This window comes from Tupaia chinensis, unplaced genomic scaffold, assembly GCF_000334495.1.
Source record: "Tupaia chinensis unplaced genomic scaffold, TupChi_1.0 Scaffold144202_1, whole genome shotgun sequence".
NCBI lineage: Eukaryota > Metazoa > Chordata > Mammalia > Scandentia > Tupaiidae > Tupaia > Tupaia belangeri.
Genome location: NW_006204060.1, coordinates 182,859 through 204,869, shown reverse-complemented (window position 1 = coordinate 204,869; position 22,011 = coordinate 182,859). Strand labels below are relative to the sequence as shown.

At 40.7% G+C, this 22,011-nt stretch overlaps 1 protein-coding gene across 2 annotated transcripts in view; it reads right to left on the bottom strand.

Moving 5' to 3' along the window:
• ACVR1 (activin A receptor type 1) overlaps positions 1–22,011 on the bottom strand; it is an 84,109-nt gene that overhangs the window by 54,835 nt on the left and 7,263 nt on the right. For both annotated transcript variants that reach the window (XM_006166250.1, XM_006166251.1), the window contains exon 2: positions 3,145–3,218. In XM_006166250.1, the coding sequence (XP_006166312.1) occupies positions 3,145–3,211 (67 nt within the window). In that variant the 5' untranslated portion in view covers positions 3,212–3,218. The remainder of the gene's footprint in view (positions 1–3,144; positions 3,219–22,011) is intronic.

The following is a 22,011-nucleotide window of genomic DNA, read 5'->3' as shown; positions in this document are numbered from 1 at the left end:
CATCTCTACTACTCTTTTTTTTTGGGGGGGGGAGAGGTTTTTGCTATAGGGTGTGTGTGCTTGACAGAAAGACAGAAAGTGCAAAATCACCCCTCAGGGGGATGGCCACACTTGCAAGTTCTTCTCCTCCATTCTCCTCTCAAGATCATGGGCACACATGTGCATGTGCCCGGCATGAGTTAAAGCCACCGGGTCCAGGACTCAAACCGCGGTCAACTAAATGGGAGTCCAGCGACATAGCCATTATGGCAACTGCTGGTCCCAACTACTCTCTTTTTTCTATCTTGCCAAGTTCACAGGTCCACCCATGATATCAAGTGAACTCGAAAGGAACTGCTTAATGCCACAGAGAACTGATGCGGTACCAAGGGAAAGGTGTGGAATTTGGAAGGACTTTAATTCTCAGCATTCTTCAGATTTTTAAATAATACAGTGTTTAGCAATTTAAAAGAAGGGGGGGGAATCCTAGAAACTTGGTTATAAATATCTCCAGAAATTATCAAGCATCCCTTGGGGGGTAAAATCACTCCCTGTTGAACACTACTATTAACTCATCAAATCTTCCCAGCTTTAATATAAGCCCATTTCCTCTTATTAATTTCTTCGACACTGCCACACAGCATCCTTTCTCCATAACTTCTTGGCACTAAGTGACAAACTGCCATCTTAACTGGAGTTTCTTTAATGACATTACTTAGCGCAGAGTCAAGACTCTAAGCTCCTCTATCACAGGACTGTCCAGTAGTAACCAATGTGAATTACACCTTGGATAATGCGAAATTTTCTCACAGAAGTAAAAATTAAACAGAAAAAAATCTGTATTTTTTACTGTCTTCAATATCAGTTTGTACTTTATACTTACAGCATACCCCAACTCATATTAGCCACCTTTCAAATGTTACCTGTGACTAATGGCTATCGTATGTGAAAACATAAGATGTAATCTATGTCCATGACTATGGAAAGGAAATAGGAACAGATCGAATATTATGAACCCAATATACAACAAAACAGCTTTCTAGTGCATTAAGCATTAATTTTCCCACAGTGTTAGCTACACTAATTTACCAAATTATATGCCTGTTTGGAAACTCATAAATTACACAAAGTGGACCACTACTCCTCAGCCTGTAACAGGGGTGTTAGTCTTACTGTTGCAGCTGATCTTAGCAAGACTGAGATTCACACTCAGGACCACTTTTTCACGGAGGAGCCTTATCAAATAAAGCACACATTACTCAATACACAACAGGTAGAGCTTGTCTATGGGACATACACCAACATACTAAAAGCAATTACATGTAAATACAGGGAATTGAGAGTAATTTTTGTTTTCTTTCTCTCTCGATTATCCTTTGTGGTTTTTAATAGTACCATTCCTAAACAACTTTTTGGAAACTAGGAGTGTGGGGATGGAGGGCAGTAATGGAAGTAAGTACAGCATGTTACAGAGATGTCCAAGGCCCTGGTGGTATCACACAACTAAGAATTAGCTGCTATAGTTGGAATGTTTGTGTCCCAGCTCTGCCCCCACACCCAAAATTCACAGCAAAATCCTAACTCCCAAATTGATTGTACTAGGAAATGCGATCTTTGAGAGATTACATCATGAGGGCAGAATTCCTATGATTAGGATAAGTGAGTGTTCTTAAAAAAGGGATCCCCTCCCCCCCGGGGGGGGTTATTTCTTGCTTTCTGTCTCTCTCGCAAGCACACGTGCCCTACGGCAAAAAAAAAAAAAAAGGACCCCAGAGAAATAGATAACCCCTTCCACCATAAGGACACAGAGAGATGATGCCATCCCTGAAGGCTGGGCTCTCACCAAACGCTGAATCAGCCAGCATCTTGAACTTAAACTACCCAAACTCCAAACCTGTGAGAAATAAATGCTTGTGGTTTATGAGCCACCATAATGCTATAGCAATCCAACATCCGATGTCCCATGAGTTCTGACTGTCCCACAGAGCATTCATGTACATGACCAATTTTCATATAATTCAGTGAAACCTTGTAGAAAATTGTTACACATAAAAACACAAAGTATGTCTTACATTTTTTTTTTTGGAGAGGTTTGTGGGTTTTTTTTTGGTTTTTTTGTTTTTTTTTTGCTAAAGGCGTGTGTGCTTGGCAGAAAGAGAGAGAGAAAGAGAGAGAAAGCGAGAAATCACCCCCCAGGGAGATGGCCATGCCACAATCCCTTTTCCTCCATTCTACTCTCAGGATCTTGGGCATGCACACACACATGCCCGATGTGAGTTTAAGCCGTCAGGTCTGAGATTCGAACCAAGGTCGACTACATGGGAGTCCAGCAACATAGCCATTACGTTCATTGCTGGTCCCTACCTTACACTGTTTTAATGTACACTAAGTATTCCAAGAACATAGCTATATAAATCTAGGGTCAATACTTCTGTTTTGTTGGGATTCTACCAAATTTGTTCACCAGTTCAGAAAATACAATCACCGAAGGTAAGACCACTTATGACAATTAAGCCACCAATATAACATACAATAAATAGTACCAGGATGCCGAAGACTTTTTTCCCTTTTGTTTTTTCTTAATGCCAGAAGATGTGCGTACATGTGTGAGAAAAAGCACCTCCCATAGCAATCCTTTTTTCTCCAGTTCTCTATTCCATCAGGATCCTGGACATGTGTGTATGCACCCAGTGTATTTTTCAAGCCACTGGGCCAGGACTTGAAGCCTGGTCAGCCATGTGGAATACAGTTTCCTCTGCCCAATGCGTAATCGCACACTATGGGCCATCCTGAAGAATGTGACATATATAGGTGCAAATAAGTACAACTTTATTGTCTTTCAATGTACAAATGCCCAACTACACCAGAATATATTTCATTTGTTTATACATAATGTTCTGTTGTTACAAAATTTCCTTTCATCTCTCCTACTTAGTTATTCCAAGTAAGGCATTATAACTTAACTAATTTTTTTTCTAAATTAAGGATACGTAAAAAGTAAGACATATGTAAGAATTTCATTTTAAAGCAGTCAGGTATTACCAAACACTTATTATAAAAAGGGTGTGTTAAGTCTGACAGGACTAAAAAAACAACTAGTTTACAGTAAGCTAAGCAAAACACAATACACTCTTTTTCTAACCCAAATAGCTGTGAGTCACTTACCTTCCAAACTCGGGGAAGGGAAAGCAATCATCATTAACACAGGGAGAATCATCACTCCATCTACCATTGTACAACTGCAGGGAGGAAAAAGAGAGGGATGTCAGAGAAACTGGAAACTGTAACTCACAAGGACAAATTACATTAAGCACACTCTTCACACGCTTTCAAGGATGCTCCTATACACCCCCCTTATATACATTGCCTTATATTTTTAACTTTTCTAAACATTGTTTTTAATTTCACATTTTACATAAAGTCCCTATCATGATGTATACAATATATATTAGTTTTCAACAGGGAACTTTACATGTTCTTGACTGCTAAATGTTAACAAGTTAAAAGTAAATATTTATGGGGACCAGCAGATGGCCTACGGTTATGTCACTGGACTCCCATATAGTCGACCGCAGTTTGAGTCCTGGCCCAAGAGGCTTAAGATTCACTCCAGGCACATTTGCGTGTGCCCAAAATCCTGAGAGAAGAATGGAGAAGAAGAAATTGCAGCATGGAAATCCTCCTTTGGGGATGATTTCTCACTTTCTCTCTCTCTCTCTGTCTCTCCAGCAAGTGCACGTGCCCTATAGCAAAAAATTTCTCTTAAAAAAAAAAAGGTACATATCTATGTCTTCCATTAGAGACAGAGACAGAAACAGAGACAGAGATAGGCATGCCCAATAGAGAGAGTCTTCATGTCACAGTCCACCCCTAGCCTCAGCTGGCCAAGGGGTCATGTGTATGTGTGTGCCTGCCAGTGTGGCCGTGGAGTCCTGGGATGCAAAGGCAGGAGGTTTCCCATTGCGCCCAGTGCACGACCACTGTACCACCATCTGGCCCTGTGTCTTAGTACATTTAAATGTATACCCTTCACATGGGTCTAAACAAATCATTTTAAGAAGTTAATCAGATTTATCTCCAACTGGTGGCCACTCTAAGGCTACTTTCTCTGAGCCTATCCTCTTACAAAGAACTCAGAAAGGAAGTGAAAATTTTTCAGCTATGAAGCTAGATAGTCCCCAAAGATTTTAGGTTTGAATTTTGCCTTATCCTATTGAACACAAAATTGGAATTAAATGAAAACTCTGAGAAGTATAAACAGACTATTCAAAAATGATATAAAAGATCAAGTGACTGAATAATTCAAGCCAAACTGCTATATTTGAGCTGTACTTCTCCTTTAAAAGGACTGGAGGTAAAGCAACCTGCACCATCATACAGGCCAAAAGCAAAACAAAATAAAGCAAAATTTACATCTCATGTAAAACAAAGCAATGCATTCCTGAATTAACCTCTAATTAACAAAGGATAGACACAACTAAGGCAGAAAGATTCTTAAAATAAGAAATCATATAAATCTATGGGCTGGCACCATGGCCTAGTGATTAAATTTAACAAAGGATAGACAGAACTAAGATTCTTAAAATGAAAAATCATATAAATCTATAGGCTGATCCCATGGCCTAGTGGTAAAAGGACTTGAGTCCAACATGGAGACTGATTTGAATCCCGGTCCCAACAACCTAAGAGACATGTCAGGTGTGTGTGAGTGTGTGTGTGTGTGTGTGTGTGTGTGTGTGTGTGTGTGTGTGGGTGTGTGTGTGCATGCACACACAGCAAGATGAAGAAATAGAAGAGAAAGGACTGTGGCAACTCCACGCCCCATTGGACAGTGATTTCCCTCTCTGTGTGTCTCTTTCTGGCAAGCACGTGTGTACTATGGCAATTAAAAAAAAAAATCATGTAAATCTATAAAATGTGAAACTCACTGAAAGAGAGTAAGAAAGTTTATACAAATTTCAAGTGTTGACCTAAAACTACATTGGCTGGAATAAAATGTCCTGAGTTAAGGACCTACAACAAAGAACTTTTCCATTTGAATGTAACAACCCTGTAAAATGTTAAGAACATGATGAGAGTTTGGTTATACTCATTCTTCAGTACAAAAATTGCATTACGAACTAAGTCCTTGGGGACCTGACAGTGCCACAGTGGTAAAAGGCAATGCTCTGTGAGGCAGGATTGCATGGAAGGTTGCTGATATGTCTGGAGACCTCCTGGAATATACCAGGTGTGCATGTGCCCATGATCCTGGCTAGATGAAGCCAGAGGTGGATCACAGCATCAAGACACAGTTGAAGGTACTTTATCTCTGTCTCTGTCTCTTTCATCATGGAATAACTAAATAAACCTTAAAGGAATAAATAAATAGGGGTACCAGTAGATAGCATAGTGGTTATACCACTAGATTCCCACTCAACTGTGGTTCAAGTCTTGGACCCAGCCACTTCAAACTCACGCCAGGTGCATATGCATGTGTGCCCAAAATCTCAAGAGGAGAATAGAGGAAAAGGGATTTCAGGATGGGGGGGGGTGAAGGGGATTGTGGGGGTGCCCCCCCCCCGGGGGGGGGGGGGTGATTTATTGCTTTCTGTCTCTGTCTCTCCAGCAAGTGCACATGCCCTACAGCAAATAAATAAATAAATAAATAAATAAATAAATAAATAAAATTTTTAAAGAGATAAATAAATAGAGGGCTGGCAGGTGACACGGTGGTTTATGGTGCTGGACTCCCACATGGCCAACCACAGTCTGAGTCCCAGACCTGGTGGTTTGCTTTCTCATTTTCCCTCTCTCTCTCTCTCTCTCTGTCTGTCTGTCTGTCTCTCTCTCTCTCTCTGGTCAAATTAAAAAATAAAACACATATTGATAATAAATGAAATTAAATAAAATAATTCTGGAAAAAGGAATAAATAATCTTTGACTAGTTGTAATTTTCTAGATGGCAAAATAAAGAGCAAAGCTGGTGAAGTTCTTCAACGAATAACGAATAGGTTAGTGTACCATCTTACCCGTATGGCTTCAAAGCAAAGAACAAAAGTCCATTGCTATCTAATGTGTTTGGAGTGGACACCTTCAACCCACCTTTCTTCAAATCAGACTTTTTGGCTAATATTCTGATTATATATTCCCCACACCTCATCACATTCACTACCCCTTATTTCAACTTAATTTTCTTTATTCCATAATTATATTCCAGTCTATCCCTTCTCTAACAACAAAGCAAGGGAAGTATAATGAGTATTTGTATGTACCTTCCTTTTAATAAAACATTTATAAAAGCACATGAAATTCGAGGGCCCAGCAGGTAGCATGGTGGTTGGGGTGCTATACTTCCACATGGCTGACTGAGGTTTGAGTCTCAGACTTGGCAGCTTTCCCTTTCACATTCCCTTTCTCTGTATCTCTGGTCAAATTACAAAATAATAATGAAAACAATAAAATAAAACATTCTTTAATAAAAAAACACATGAAATTCAAGCAAGTCCTTTTATACTATTGTTGTTATTATTATTTCTATATTCCTGTAGGGTTTTCCGATGTTTGGTCCCTTTCTGCAACATGGAAATCCCTCATCTTGGGCCCTCACAATTCGAAGATGACTCCTTCCATGCCATCTTGGTGCCTTTCAACATGAAAATGCTGTTTGGTGACCTCCTCTGGAGCTTTCTTGAGCCTCCTCCTCCCCTCCCACCAAGTCTCCTGCTCCTGCCATCCAATCTAGCTGGAAAGACACACACATGGTGGGCAGTTCTCCCACAGCAGGGCTGTCAGCCCCACACTGGCTTCTGCATCGTAATCATCTGCTAGGGTCGGGCCCAGCACCAGCTCACTCCTCTCCAAAGCCAGCCCAGGCATCCAAGGATCCTGCAAAGCAACCCATTGAACTGTGAAACAAAAACACTAAAATTTCAGGCAGGCTCATGGGGAGCTTCTCTCTCTCTCTCTCTCTCTCTCTCCCTCCCTCCCTCCCTCATTCTCTGTCTCTGTCTTTCTGTCTGGTGAGTGCACATGCCTTCTGGCAACAACAACAATAAAAATACTGAAGTTTGTTTTGTTTAGAAATGTTTTGATCCAGTAAATAACTTCAGCCCTTATTTGGTCCCTTTATCCCCATGACAGCCTAGTTCTAAAAGGCATCTTTCGGGTGGGAGTTACGTAATGTGAGAGTGGACATGGTTTGCTTATGGTGTATAGCCATGTACAAGGCGGATTCAACAAGTTTGTCAAAAAATAGAATTAAGAGTACAAAGCTATTTTGGTGTAAAAAATTTTGAAATCCATGCACAAATTTTTTTTCTACTATGCATTTTCCATGAGCTTTTGGAAGACTCCCACATACTACTGTTTGAGAGACCATTTAAGTAGGATTAGAGGTATTTTGGCTAGTTATAATGAAACGAGTACTCTCCAAAGGGCAAGTGTTCTAAAACCATTAAAGAAACAAAAGATTAAATTTGTTACTAATGCAAACACCAGAGAAGAGTAAGAAAATGGTAGGCCTGACACCTCTTACTCCTAGCGGTTCTTCCTCAACCACTTTACTTGAGAAAACCAGGAATATCCAGTTCAATCTGATATGAAGCAATCATCCTAAACTCAAAATGTAAAAATATCTTTAAAATGGATTCACATCCACTAACATATAATAAACATTATCCTGGGTGTCTTCAGTTTTTCATTAATGATAATGCCATGCCATCTCCATTAGCTATAGCTTACATAATCCGTCTTTCAATTTTTAATTTTCCATTTATTTTATATAAAACCAACAACCAACATACATACTGAGAGTACATCAAAAACACCGTGGCTTTGGGAGATGCCTTGAAAGTCACTGAAAACCACTGAACTACAGCTCCGCCATGGTGGCCCAAGTGGAGGGTGCCACTACATGGTGGCTACAGCCGCAATGGGAGGCCTGGGTACAGTTCCCAGCCCAACCTAAACAGGCTGAATGCGGTGGTGTGCACCTCTGGTCCCAGCTAAATGGGAGGCTCGAACAAGAGGATCAAACCTGGTGAGACTGTCAAAAAAACCTATTTCTCACTCTTTCTCTTTCTCTCTCCCTCCCCTCCTTTTACAGAAGCTCTCTCAAACAAAACAAAATGAACACTGAACTAAACTATTTCTTACCTGTTTTTTGAATTTCCAGTGTTTTATTCATTCATTCATTCACCCATTCAAAAACTACTATGGACTACACATTAGAAACTTAAAATGAGAAAGATGCAAATGTGGTCCTTGCTATTGCAGAGCTTACAAATGTGTTTACCGTGGTAATTAATCAGCCAAAAGATTATGTAATTAAAAACTGAATTAAGTGTTAGGGAAAAACAGTACAAATAATACTGCACAAACAAAACAACTTAAGATTTTCTGGAGGGTCAGGGAGCTTCCCCTGGATGATAACACCTGATTAGGAACCAGGAAATGAGTAGGAGGCACTAGAAAAAGGACAAAGGTCTAAGTGTGGGAGGAAGGCAAGGCATCAAAGGGTATCAAAGGGACCTGAGCATTAAGGGAAAAGGCAGACTATCTCAGCTTCCACAGAGGCCCTGTGGCCAGGACAAACACCGTGTATCCTGAGGACTTAAGACAGACCTCAGCCCTGAAAAAACACCAGCATGTCCAGGACACAAAGAGCCTGAAGACTTGTAAGAGTTAGATAAAACCTAAGGTTGGAAAGGGAGGCAAAGGTCAAAACCGCAGTTAAGACACGCTCAGCTTCTGCTCACCTCTGTATCCTCACTGTCATCAAGCCGCTGTGAGTCTCACCACCTCCACTTTTATAAGGTTTCTTGGATCCTACCACCCTGTTCTCCGAGTCACTCCCACCAGCCATTTCCTACCTATCTCTGGACCTTTATGCATGATACTCTTTGTGATGGGTCAGCCCAGCCTGGCTCATTCCTTTTTTTCAGCCTGGCTCATGCCTGCTCATCTTCAAGTCCCCGCGTTTAGAACCACTTTCTTCTCAAAGCTTACCTAAACCCTCAAATACTTGCTCTTCACTCTAATGTGCTGTTTTGTTAATCTTCACTCCTAGAAATCATAATTAATAATTCTATATTCATACCTGTGTATGCTTTTGAACATCTGCCTCTCATTAGACTGTAAACTCCACGGTAGCTAAATCTGTAGTCTATCTTGTCACGGCCACCAGAGCCAAGGAGGGGCACGTTTAATAGTTGTTTAATTAGATTTCCTCTGAACTAATCAGCTCAATTCAAGCTTTCAGCCTAAATAATTAGCGGCACCCCTCCCAGCCCATCCCCACCCCCAACACACACACAAACACATAAGCAAGGGAATGGTGGCAAGATTAAGAGATTTACCATCTCTGTAACTTTAATCTGTAGAGTTTAGTACAGTAACAGCAAAAGTCAAGACTTACTAGTTTTAAAATCAAGTATCCTTTCACCATTAAAGAAAAAAATAACCTAAGAAACAACCATCATAGGCATACTTTCCATGTTAAAAATCCTACTAAAGCCCATGCCCAAAAATTCCTAGTAACAGACTATCACTGTGCAAGTAAAACTAACACACTGAGGTTCATAAAAAAAAAAGAGAGAAAAAGAATTATAAAATTCAGTCCCCTGGCCTAACCTATTGTTTAAAGATACTCAAAATTTGCCAAAAATCTTAGGGGAAAAAGTCAACCTCATTTACAGGCTAACATTTTTTTCAGGGTCCAAAGGGCCACTATAGATCAGTTAATTCAGAGATTAAAAATATTTCATGGTGGGACCAGGAGTGGCATAATGATTATGTCACTGGACTCCCACCTAGTCGACTATGGTTTGAGTCCTGGACACAGTGCCTTAAAACTCACACCAGGTGTGTGTGTATGCATTCCAAAATCCCGAGAGGAGAAGGGAGAAGGGACTGTGGCGTGGCCATCCCCCATAGGGGGTGATTTCTCATTTTCTGTCTATTTGTCTATCCAGCAAGCACATGTGACCTATAGCAAAAATCTGAGGGGAAAAAAGGCACATGGGGCCAGCAGGTGGCAGGGTAGCTAAGGCAGTGGACTCCCATACAGCTGACTATAGTTTAAGTCCCAGATCTGGCGGCTTACTTTCTCGCTTTCTCTTTCTCTGATGAGTGTATGTGCCCTGTAGCAAATTATGAAATAATAATAATAAATAAAATTAAATAAATAATTCTTTTTAAAAACTATAGCATGTACCACCCCCAGACTGGAAGGGGGCAGCAGGTGGTATAGTGGTTAAGGCACTGGGCTCCCACATGGCCAACCACAGTTCAAGTCCTGGACCCAGTGATAGAACACATAAGAATGTATGCACAAAATCCAGAGAGTAGGAGAGAGGAGAAGGGATTGTGGAGTGGCCCTGCACCCCAGGGGGTGATTTCTCAATTTCCCTTTCTCTGTCCCTCTTTCTGGCAAGCACACACACACATTCTAGGGCAAAAACCTTTAAAAAAAAAAAAAAAAAAAAAAAAAAGGCAACCCACAGAAAAAAAGGAAAAGAATTTAGAAAGGGATATGTTATGAAATTTGTGAAGCATATTTTAGTTATAAAAAATCCATATGCTACCATCTCAATCTGAAGCCCCAAAGATCCATTCCTAACTTTAAAATATGCTAAAACAAAAATAATGTTTTTAAAGGTAAACTTTTAACTCCCCTTTCTCAAGTACTTTTTGCTAGTGTTCTCAGTTGTGAGTTGGCAAGAATAAGAGACAGGTAGCAGAACTGAGAGGGACGATAACTCAACGGTTCAGAGTTGCATTAATCCAGTACTTCTCCAACTTTTGTTCTCAGGGTCTTTCTATATTCTTGAGAGTTACCTAGGCGCTAGCCTATGGAGATTATGTCTATTCATATTTACTGTACTAGCAATTAAAAGTAAGATTTTTTAAAATATTGTACTCATTTAAAAAACAATAAACACACTACTCTATTTTTTATAAATTTTAAAATAACCATACTTTTAAAAAACGTAGTGAGAAAAGTGACATTGTTTTGCATTTTCGCTTGGTAGAAGACAGCTGGATTCTCATATGTATGATTCTATATTCAATGTATTGTAACAGGTTGTATTGGCTAAAGTAAATGTAGAAAATCAGCCTTGCACATGACATTGGAAGGAGAACCTCCTGGAACTCCTGACAAAGTCTCAGGGACACCAGAGTTCTTGAACCACACTTTGAAAACCACTGCCTTATTCCTTCAAAAGCTCAGTCTTTCTACTGTACCCAATCACCAGATGGTAGCAGATATTTTACAGAGTACTGGCCAAATACATAACCGAAGTGATACTGTTCTACAATTTTAGAAATCTCATTAATGTCTCTCGTATCAAGGAAGTCAACGAGTCTAACAGTCAAGAAAAAAACGTGTTAGATTTGCTTTTTAGGTTTTTACCATAGGGCACATGCACTCGCCAGAGACAGACAGAGAGAGGGAAAGTGAGAAATCATCTCTCAGGACAGATAGCCACGTTGCAATCCCTTCTCTTCCATTTTCCTCCCCGGATTTTTGGTGCACACACGTGTCCAGCGTGATTTTCAAGCCACCAGGCCCAGAACTTGATCTTCGGTCAACTGTGTGGGAGTCCAGCACCTTAATTAACCACACAACCTGCTGGCTCTTGCATTAGATATTTTAAATGTAGGAATAATATTTTACACATACAATGAAGTATTTTTTTCTTTTGGAGAGGTTTTTGCTATAGGGCGTGTGCACTTGCCAGACAGACAGAGAGAGACAGAGAGATAGAAAGCAAGAAATCACCCCCCAGAGGGGATGACCATGCCGCAATCCCTTCTCCTCCATTCTCCTCTCGGGATCTTGGGCATGCATGCACATGCGCCCAGCGTGAGTTCTAAGCCACCGGGTCCGGGACGCGAACCGCGGTCGACTACGTGGGAGTCCAGTGACATAGCCATTACACTAACTGCTGTTCCCCTACAATTAAGTATTTTTAATATGGATACAAACCTAAAATAAGAAGGTACTCACAACTTCTTATATCATTTCAATTCAACCAAATCCTTATGCAATGTCCTAATGCCAAAATCTCTACCTGAAAAATCAGAGGCTACTGGGGATTACAAAACATTATCTGAAATGCTCAAGTATGAATTTTTGCCTATATTATATACACATCTCCCTTCTATTTATAGTTAAGAACCCCTATCCCTGGAAACTGATCTTAATCCTTTGGGAAAAATAACTACTCAGAAAATGGTTAGTGACCTCCTGTCTTAACTTAGGTACCCTCTTTAAATCAATATTGTCTCTTAGGAGGTCCCAGGCCTGCTCTCCTGGAAGACAGGCATTCCCATGATACTCTACTAAAAACAGACATATCACCAGGGCAAAACAAGGCTGCTTTCCAAACCCCATGGTACTTGTTAAACTCCATTTGTAGATGAGACTGATATCCAGTTAGGAGCAAGCGTTTAGCTCAACTTCTAACATGTGTAGGCTTGAGATCAAATTTGGCACTTCTTTGGTTCATCACAGTTTTATGGCTGGATAAAACCACAGATACACTGCAATATACTGCCCCCCAAATCACTTTGATATTAGTCACAAGTAACTAAGAGCATATGACATTTCTGTATTCAACTTTTGAGACCCATATTAGGTAATCCAGTTGAAAATCTATAGTAGGCAGTAAAGGATTATTTCTAAAATCTAGATCTGTGAGCAGCACATATGTTGTTCTTTATTAATATTGAAGATGAGAGGAAAGTTGTAAGATGAACACTAAGATTCCTTCTCACTGGAAAAGTCTACAAAATGGTTAGTTATCTAAACTGGTCGCCTAAACTCATTTGGTTGGCCTAATCATTCAATACCTAAGTCACTGAGCACCTACTCATTCAATGAGGATTTTCTTGATATTCTTCTCACAGTCTAACAAGCTCTAAAGTAGAAAGGCTCTTGTAAGTCTCCCAATCCTATCTTGAAGGACTTTATTACGTGAGTCACATGAAGTTGCCTTCTCCATGCCTGCTCACCACTGGTTTGCTCACTTATGCTCACGTGTGATTGCTCACATTGGTAAAGGCTCTCATTATTATTCCATGGTAGCTTTTCCTTATATGTCTTTATGCTAGCTGTCCTATGTATTCCATAAGGGGAAAAAAAAAATCATTCTCTTTAATATAAAAGCCAGATGCAAAGCAGAAAAAGAATTAGAGTTCATTCTGATTTCCCTTAGTCATCTGTCAACATTACATCATTACCACATTTAACAGCAGTGGTACTTCTTAATGAGCCAGGCATTATGTTGAAGGAATCAGTATTATCTCATTCAATCTGCCCCAAAACACTCTATGATAAATATAGTCAGCTCTCCTATCTGTGGGTTTCATATCCAAAGACTGAAAAAGTTGTATGCAGGACCAGCAGATGACATAGCAGTTATGTTACTAGATTCCAACGTAGTCCAGCTGTGGTTCGAGTCCCAGACCCAGCAACTTAAAACTCATGCGGTGGGGGACTGTAATTTCTCACTTTCTGTCTCTCTGGTGAGTGCACATGCCCCATAGCAAAAATGTTTCTAAAAAAAAAAAAGAAAGAAAGAAAAAGAAGAAGAAGAAAGAAGAGGAAAGACAAGAAAAAAGAAAAAGTACATTGTTGCTGACATGTCCCACATAGTTAGGCCCAGGATGGCTGTGTCTGTACTTAACAAGTATGGACATTTTTCTTGTCATTATTACCTCAACAATACAGTATAACAACTATTTACACAGCACCATTGTATTAGGTATTCCAAGTAATCTGTAAATGACTTAAAAGAGGATTTGCATAGGTTATATGCCAATACCATGTCATTATATACAGAGGACTTGAGCATCTGCATATTTGAGTCCCCGAATGGGGTCCTGGAAGCAACACATACTGCGAGACAACTATACTAATTTATCCCATTAAAATGGGTATACACAAGTAACTTGCTCAAAGATACAAGGTCAAACCAAAGTTCATCTGACCAAAGTTCAGATATTTATTATTATTTTTTATTTATTTATTTATTTATTTATTTATTCCAGCATGAGTTTTAAGCCACCGGGTCCGGGACTCGAACTGCGGTCGACTACATGGGAGTCCAGTGACATAGCTATTACACTAACTGCTGGTCTCTTATTATTTATTTTTTAAAAGAATTATTTTATTTAACTTTATTTATTTATTTATTCATTTCAATTTGACCAGAGAAGGGCAGAATGAGAGAGAAAGAAAGAGAGAGAGAGAGAGAAAACAGATCCAGGACTTGAACTGTGCTTGGTCATGTGGGAGTTCACCACCTTTAACCACCACATCACCTGCCAGCCCCCTTTATTTTTTTTTTTAAGAGCGATTTTTCCTGCAGGGTGTGTGCACTGGCCAGAGAGACAGAGACAGAAAGCAAGAAATCACTCCCCCCTCCCCCGGGGGTAGGTGGCTATGCCACAGTTCCTTCTCCTTCATTCTCCTCTTGAGATTTTGGGCACACACGCAGACATGCCCAGCTTGAATCTCAAGCCACCAGGACCGGGACTCAAACTGCAGTCGACTATGTGGGAGTCTGGCAACATAACCATTATGTATGCCATCTGCTGGTCCCTAGAGTTTAGATCTTTTTTGTTTTTTGGTTTTTTTTTAGAGGTTTTTGCTATAGGGCGCATGTCTTATCAGAGACAGAGAGAGACAGAGAGACAGAAAGCAAGAAATCACCCCCCAGGGAGTATGGCCACACCGCAATCCCTTCTCCATTCTCCTTTCAGGATCTTGGGCATGCATGCACACATACCTGGCATGAGTTTTAGGCCACCGGGTCCGGGACTCAAACCATGGTCAACTACATGGAAGTCCAGCGACATAGCCATTACGCTAACTGCTGGTCCCAAGTTTAGATCTTAATCAACCACCACTCTACACAACTTTTACACTAGCCAGATATAGTTTAACAATCTGGTTTTGTCATCCTTAACATACTACCCAAGTCTCAGTTCATTCAGAACTTTATCAATTTTGTTTTTCCTCTTAGAGAACAACCTTACAAATAGTTATTTGGGCTACTTTTCAATCATGCCTTGTTTCCATCTCCCTAACTTCAAAATTAATTTAATAGAATCTGAAGCCAACAATTATCTCCCTCCTTTTTCTTTTCCCCAGAAAAGAAATGCCTTAAGCATCAAAGAAAAAAAAAAATAGCCACTTTTCTAGGACATCACATGGTCTCTAACACCATCTTCCAGCCCTACTCTTCAGTTCCCTTATAATTCACACCTAAAATAAAAACAGAAATTAGTATAAGGCACATACTGGGGCCAAGTTAGACCCAGCAAAACAAATTTTACACATGAAACTTTGAAGGAAGATATACTTACAACCACCTCCTCCAAATGGGGCAACCTCAGCCATTCTAACTGATTAGATAATGTAAGAACAGCTGGTTCTCTTCTATGCTCAACAGGCCGAGCTAAGCCAATGCAGCCTGCTCCACACTACCTGGGCCTTTGGGAGGGGTGAGAGAGACACGGGCTGTCAGTAATAGCCACAAGAAAGCTTAAGCTGAAGCCATCATACCATATAAGTTAAGTTTCTCCCGTTCAAAAATGACCTGTGAAACATTTTTAACACCACACTCTGTCTGATCTGGCAATGTGCAAGTTGCCAGAGCTTGGTTTTATATAGACTTCATGGCTGCTAGAGGGTTCCTGGTGGGGTGTCACTTGCAGAATATTAGCATGTAATTTGATCTTCGCGATAGATGAATACAAATAGCTTCTTGGACAAGTACTACAGAACTGAAAACCAGCCCTGGATCAGCTCTTCCTGTAGTTTAGAGGAAATAATTATAGATCATTTCAGGAAAGAAAGGGTTTTGACTGAAAGAGTTACACTACAAACATTCCAGCTGTGACAGATGGACTCGATATATGGGTTAGGGAGGAGCAGAAGAAAACAATATAATCTGTAAAAAGAGGGGGGGAAGATAAGGCTTAATTAAATCAAAATAGATAAAGGGTTTAGCTTAGACTACCATGTGAGAAACAAAGACTCCCCAGTAAATTTTCTTCCATTGTACATAGAATAAAACTGACTTTGCTGTATCCCTACCAAATATACAAATAAAAACAAAGACAAGTGCCTGAGAATCCCATGTATTGATCACCCACTGCATGCCTTACTGCTACCTCAAAACTAGGTTTTATTTTGACACGCCTGATTACATGGCGACTGTCCCTCATTTTCCGCTTCATTCCCTCTGTATCAAATAGCCATGGTTCTTCTGCTTTGTTTCAACAGATAGGCCTCTTTGTTATATTCCCCTATGCAGCTTAGGGCTCCCCTTTTTATCCTTCCAGTTTGCAATATTTTTTATTTACGGGTAGGAAGGGCCCTCCTATTCTCTTCCATAAAACACTTTCAGATTCAGAACTCTGGAATACATTTAAACTCCCACTTCTGGAACAGGATGGTCATGGAGCAGTAAAACACTCCTCTATTTAAGGCTGACCCACGTGGGAAGGCTCTGAGTTTGTGTCGAGACCTCCTCGAGCGTACCAGGCATGCACACGTCCATGGTCTGGGCCTGGGTGCAGCTGGGCATGGATTGCAGCATCAAGACCCAGGGGGAGGTGCTGTCTCTCTTGTGTTTCTCACTTAGGGAGGGACGAGGGAGGAAAGAAAGAGGAACACAGGAAGGAATATAAACCCCCACTTACTGCAAAAGTTCTGACACTGCCTCTGCTCTTTGACTCGTTCTTAACTATGCCTGACCTGAAGTTTCCTCTTTAACCTCATACTGTACACTTTTCTATCCCTCCCATTATAGGCAGACTATCCCTGAAGCAAAATGCTTGTGACAAGTAATAGCTTGGAACTTTTCCAGATTTTGGAATACCTGCATATACATAATAAGATATCTTGGGGATGGGACTAAAGTCTAAATGTGAAATTCACTTAAGTTTCATATTACAGCCTAAATGAACAGCGTGAAGGTAATCTTATATAATATTTTTGTATTATAATGTTTTGACCTCAACCTGATATATGTGGTCTGGTGTGGTATTTTCTACTTGTAGCATCATGTTAATGCTTAAAACTTCCAGATTCTGAAGCATTTGGAATCTCAAATTTTGGGGTTAGAGATGCCCAGCCTCAACTAGACAGTTAGTGTTGCAGGCACCCATTATCTGCTACAACCATCCCATTTCTAGGGTTAACGTGATTGATATGTAATGATTTGAAGGAGGAGGAATAAGATAAAAAGAGATGGCAGGGGGGGAAGTACAACTCACTCTAGGTTTTTTCTCCTTAATGATAGAAAGTGGTGTGCACACATACGAAGGGGGGGCACTCTAGCACCTTAATAATGGTCTCATCACTCCATGCTCCCCTTTCTCCAGCACCCTAATATGTTTTCAAACCTACCGAGGGATCCAAATCCAGGGTCAGTCATATGGCTTATGGCCATGCAGGGTACTGCATTACCACTGTGCCACAGTGGGGGGCCTCATTCTCTTGTTAATGGGATATACTAGAGCATATTTCTATGGAGGTGAAGAAAAACTCTGTTGGCCCAGCCTAGATGGCACAGTGGGTAGTGTACCAGAATGCAGTGCTAGAAAGCACACGTTCAACCATGGGCTCAGATCACTGGCCTGGTAGATCTGAAACACGCTGGGCTTGCGTGTGCTCGCTCTCTCTCTCTCTCTTTCTTTCTCTGTGTGTGTCCCTCTCTCTTGCTCTTTCTCTCTCTCATACACACACACACACCATCCATTCTCTATTCTCTTTATACACAGGCCTAACCACAGCCTTCCCTCTCCCCCCCCCACCCCCTCTCTCTACCCCCATTTTCCAATCCCTCTCCTGTCTCAGCTCTCCCCACCCACCCCCATGTATTATTACATATTACTCTGCCGTATCTTCCTCATAGCATTTGACACTGCGTGAAATTTGTCATTTCTTTATTCGTTTTTGTTATTTTTATTGTGTTTCCCCCTCTCCTGTCCCTCACTTCTCCACATACCTCAACGCATGCAGATGAGAATAAGAACTCTGCCTGGCCCAAGGCAACAACCCCATGCCTGGCAAATACCAGGCTCTACAGAAACTTAAACACAGGAATTTTAACTTCTTGGACTATGTAGACTATGCTACACTGTGGTTTGGGAGGGGAGAGGAAGGTGAAGTAAGTTTTATACAGGCTAGCCAGAAAGGGACTGGGAGCAGGGAGTGCTCCATGTCCTCAACTTGATATAGTAGCAACCGGGTATCTGAGATAAATTAAAAGATATCATTTGTAACTTGGACTCCAATTTTCAAGGGTGTCATCCAAGAGAAGCAGCCAAACAAAAAGACGGCTGGCAGACTCCAAGTAAACCAGACAACTCCCTGGTGGACAATATCCCATTTGGAAAGGACTGCTTGGAGCTCTAGTTGCAGACACCAGCTGATATGCCCAGAACCATCCCCGGTGACCTCTGAGACAGCTTCTGTAGCTTGAAAATACATCTCCTACAAGTCAGAAATTGTCATTATCTCCCCCTGAGGCCTTCCAACAGTTATTGACGCTATTTGGAAGACCATCCTACCATGCCTATTAATAACCTTCTGAAAGAACCCTAAGGAAGTGTCCAGAGAAAAACAGATTCAGCTAATGGAAGTCAAAGACTCAAGCAGAGGTGACAGGAATCGGTACATTTCACAAAAAAGAAAGTATGTAACTTCTGTATTGGAGGTGGCCTTTACAGGAAGCTTTAAATAATAAACACTTAGCCAATGAATTCAAGGAATCTGAATCAAGAACCCTGGTCTTTACAGAAAAGAACCCTTTTAAAGACCCTTGACTTATTTAAATGGATTAGCACCAGCAACTAACCTTATCTAAACATCAATTATTCCAGGGAATTTTGCCTACAGGGCTGATATTATCAAACCTTTGATGGTTATTTACACCTTTGTGAAGTTTCTCCAAGTGACACATTAACTGGCCACCAGATCAACCTACTCTAAATAATGGAGTCACTAATTAACGTTTAGGTTTAAAAAGACTTTTCTTAGTGGTCTTGCTGCTCTCCCCTCCCCCACCTAGACTGCATTTAATGGGATTCTCTCACAATTGAGCTTGGAATATGCTCTTGCAGTCAGCAGCTAAAGCAGAATCAGATAATTGTGGTATGACTCAACAAACCCACAGCTGTTCATTTAAATATATCCATCAAAAGTATAAATACGATCATGAGAAAGAAAATGAGCCATGTACCAGGGTCGGCACACGAGTCAAACGGGTGAGCAAGCAGGTAACCACAACAGAAAACAAGGAGACCGCGAAAGGTTCCTGATGGATATCTGGTGGGATGAGACCAGAAAGCGATGTCACCCCAAAATCACGCACCAACCCAAAACACTCCCTGACCTAAATAAAAAAAAAAATGTGAAAAGTAAAAATAAATGCACTATATTAATTAGGAAGAAAGAAATGAAATTTATACAACAGATGATGCTCCAAAGCACAGAGACAAAGCCCACAGGGTAGAAAATGACAAATCCAATCTGTTATTCAAAACAAAACAAAGTCCCCCAGGCAGAGGGAAACAGGAAGAACAGGATTCTCCCCTCAGTCCTCCCCCGTAGCCTTTGAACCTACTGTGATTACACAATCATCATGGAAGTGTAGAAATCCCTCTAGTGGTCCCAAAATAAATGAACAACAATGCTACTCCAAAACAGGCAAGCCCTTTCGGGGTTCTACCCTTTGGAGACTGCCATGTAACTGAGGCACAAGTTCACTAACAGAAAAGGTCTTTCTCTAAACCTGACAACAAATCCAACATCTGACTCAACTAAAGAGAAGAAGAGAACTAGGAGAACACGGCATGGGAGGGGTGCTTGTGTCCAGTGCTGCCGACCCCCTTTCTTCCTCTTCCTCAGGGAGGTCTTTTCCTGAGATCTCTTTTCTCAAGAAAAGATCTTGGTGTCTCTCTCCTCTTTTAATACATCATTCAAAATAATAACCAATGAAAGGAACATCTCATCTATGACGGCAATTTTCAAGCTTTCCTTGAATCATCAAGAATCTATTTCTTTCCGAAAATCTGCCTGATTGGGATGGGGGAGGGTGCTGCCAGACTTTGCACCCTGCGCAGCCAGACTTTGCACCCTGCACTGAGAAGCATTCGTGATCTCCCCATTTACCTCCTATACGGGCAATGGCTCTTGTATTATCAAAAGCAACAAGTACTTTAGCAATCACTACCACCCTCAGCCTCAAGTCCTCTCACATCCACCTCTTCTTCCTTTCACAGAAAACTTTCTAGAAAAGCAGTCTACATAGGCTGCCTCCACATAGTCCATCCACAATGGTCTGCTCTACCAAATTCACGGCAACCTCCATCCCCTTGCTAAGATTCTAACTCTTTGTAATTCTTAGCTTATTCTTTATATTCACAGGGGAACTTTTTCAAACCAGAGATTCCCACGCATTACCATCTAGAGATACTGATCTGTAACAAGGCCTAGGAATCCCCCAAATCCCACTTAATTATTGGGGGAAAAAAAAAGAATGAGGAGGGTCTCACTCATCCATTCTGTAGGATGGTGGTATTGATGATCCCCTTCTGCCCTTGGGTTATCGCCTAGCTATGGGGCTCTCTGGTGCCTTTACTTTTTGTTCTCATGATTGTTTTAAAGAATTATTTATTAAACTTCATTTAGTCATTCATTTATTTTCATTTGACCAGAGAGAGACACACACAGAGAGAGAGATAGCAAACCACCAGGTTCAGGACTTGAACCGCAGTCAGCATGTGAGACTGTCCAGCACCTTAACCACCACACAACCTTTAGAGATTCCTTGAAGGGGGAGTTCCCCTTTTGCCACTCATCCCTTTAATCCTGTTTTCCCTCAGACACCACATCTTAGCCTTCTCTTCTTCTCGCTCCAGATGTTATCTGTTTTTTCTTGGATTCCAACACAGCAGGTAGTGTGGTGGTTAAGGCACTGGATTCTCACATCACTGACCACGGTTCAAGGCAGCTTGCTTTCTCACTCTCCCTCTCTCTCTCTTTCTCTATCTCTCTCTGGTCAAACTGAAGAAGAATAATAAATAAAACAAAATAATTCTTTTTTAAAAACAGAATAGAATCACCCTTCTTTAGTCAACCTCCTCTATCCCTTCCTTCCTTCTTACCTTCATCTCCGTTTATTCTTGCATTTTCACTATTCATAAAATTAATACATTTTATTACAAATATTTCAAGTTACACAGAAAGTGATGTAAGTATTATAAACCCCATTTAAAAAATCTATTTATATCACCCTACCCCCCCTCGCCATTCCCAAAACAAGCAATCTTACTTCCTCTATTCTGCTCAATTTCTCCCTGAAGTACTTTAACAAGAATTCCACATCAGATCATTTCACCCACAAATTCGCTAACAGAGAAGGACTTTTCTAAACATAACAACAAATCCAACATCTCACTCAAGTAAGTTAAAATTATTCCTCCTCCAAATATCATCTAAAAGCTAATCAGTGTTTAAATCTGCCAGTTTTCAACAACTATAAACACCCCCCCCAACATCAAGAGGAGAATGGGATAGCATACCAAAAAATTGTTTTGATCAGTTTTCAGTTACTGTAACTCATGGTGCAGCGTGAGTATGGTGACAGCATCGAGAACACTGAGTGAAGAATGTGAGGAAGCAAGTGCAAGCAACTATGGAGTGTTCTAATCACATCATCCCTGTTGCTGAGAACCAGAATTCCCTGAGCAGAATAAAGGAGATACAGAAAAGGTTAAGAACAAACATCATAAACTGAATGTGAACTGGAAGTATCAGTATGAACTCATGAAATATTTTATATAGGTTTAATGTCCAGCTCTGTGCACTAAAAAAGCCCAGAAATAATTACTCTGCCAGAATGTGCTGCTAATACCAATTCCAATTAAAAGAAGAAAAGTTCAACTGAGCAATGAAGAATGCAACCACCAAAATCCAACCGGTAAGAGACTATAGGTCACACAGCCAGGTTTTTCAACAGATAAACT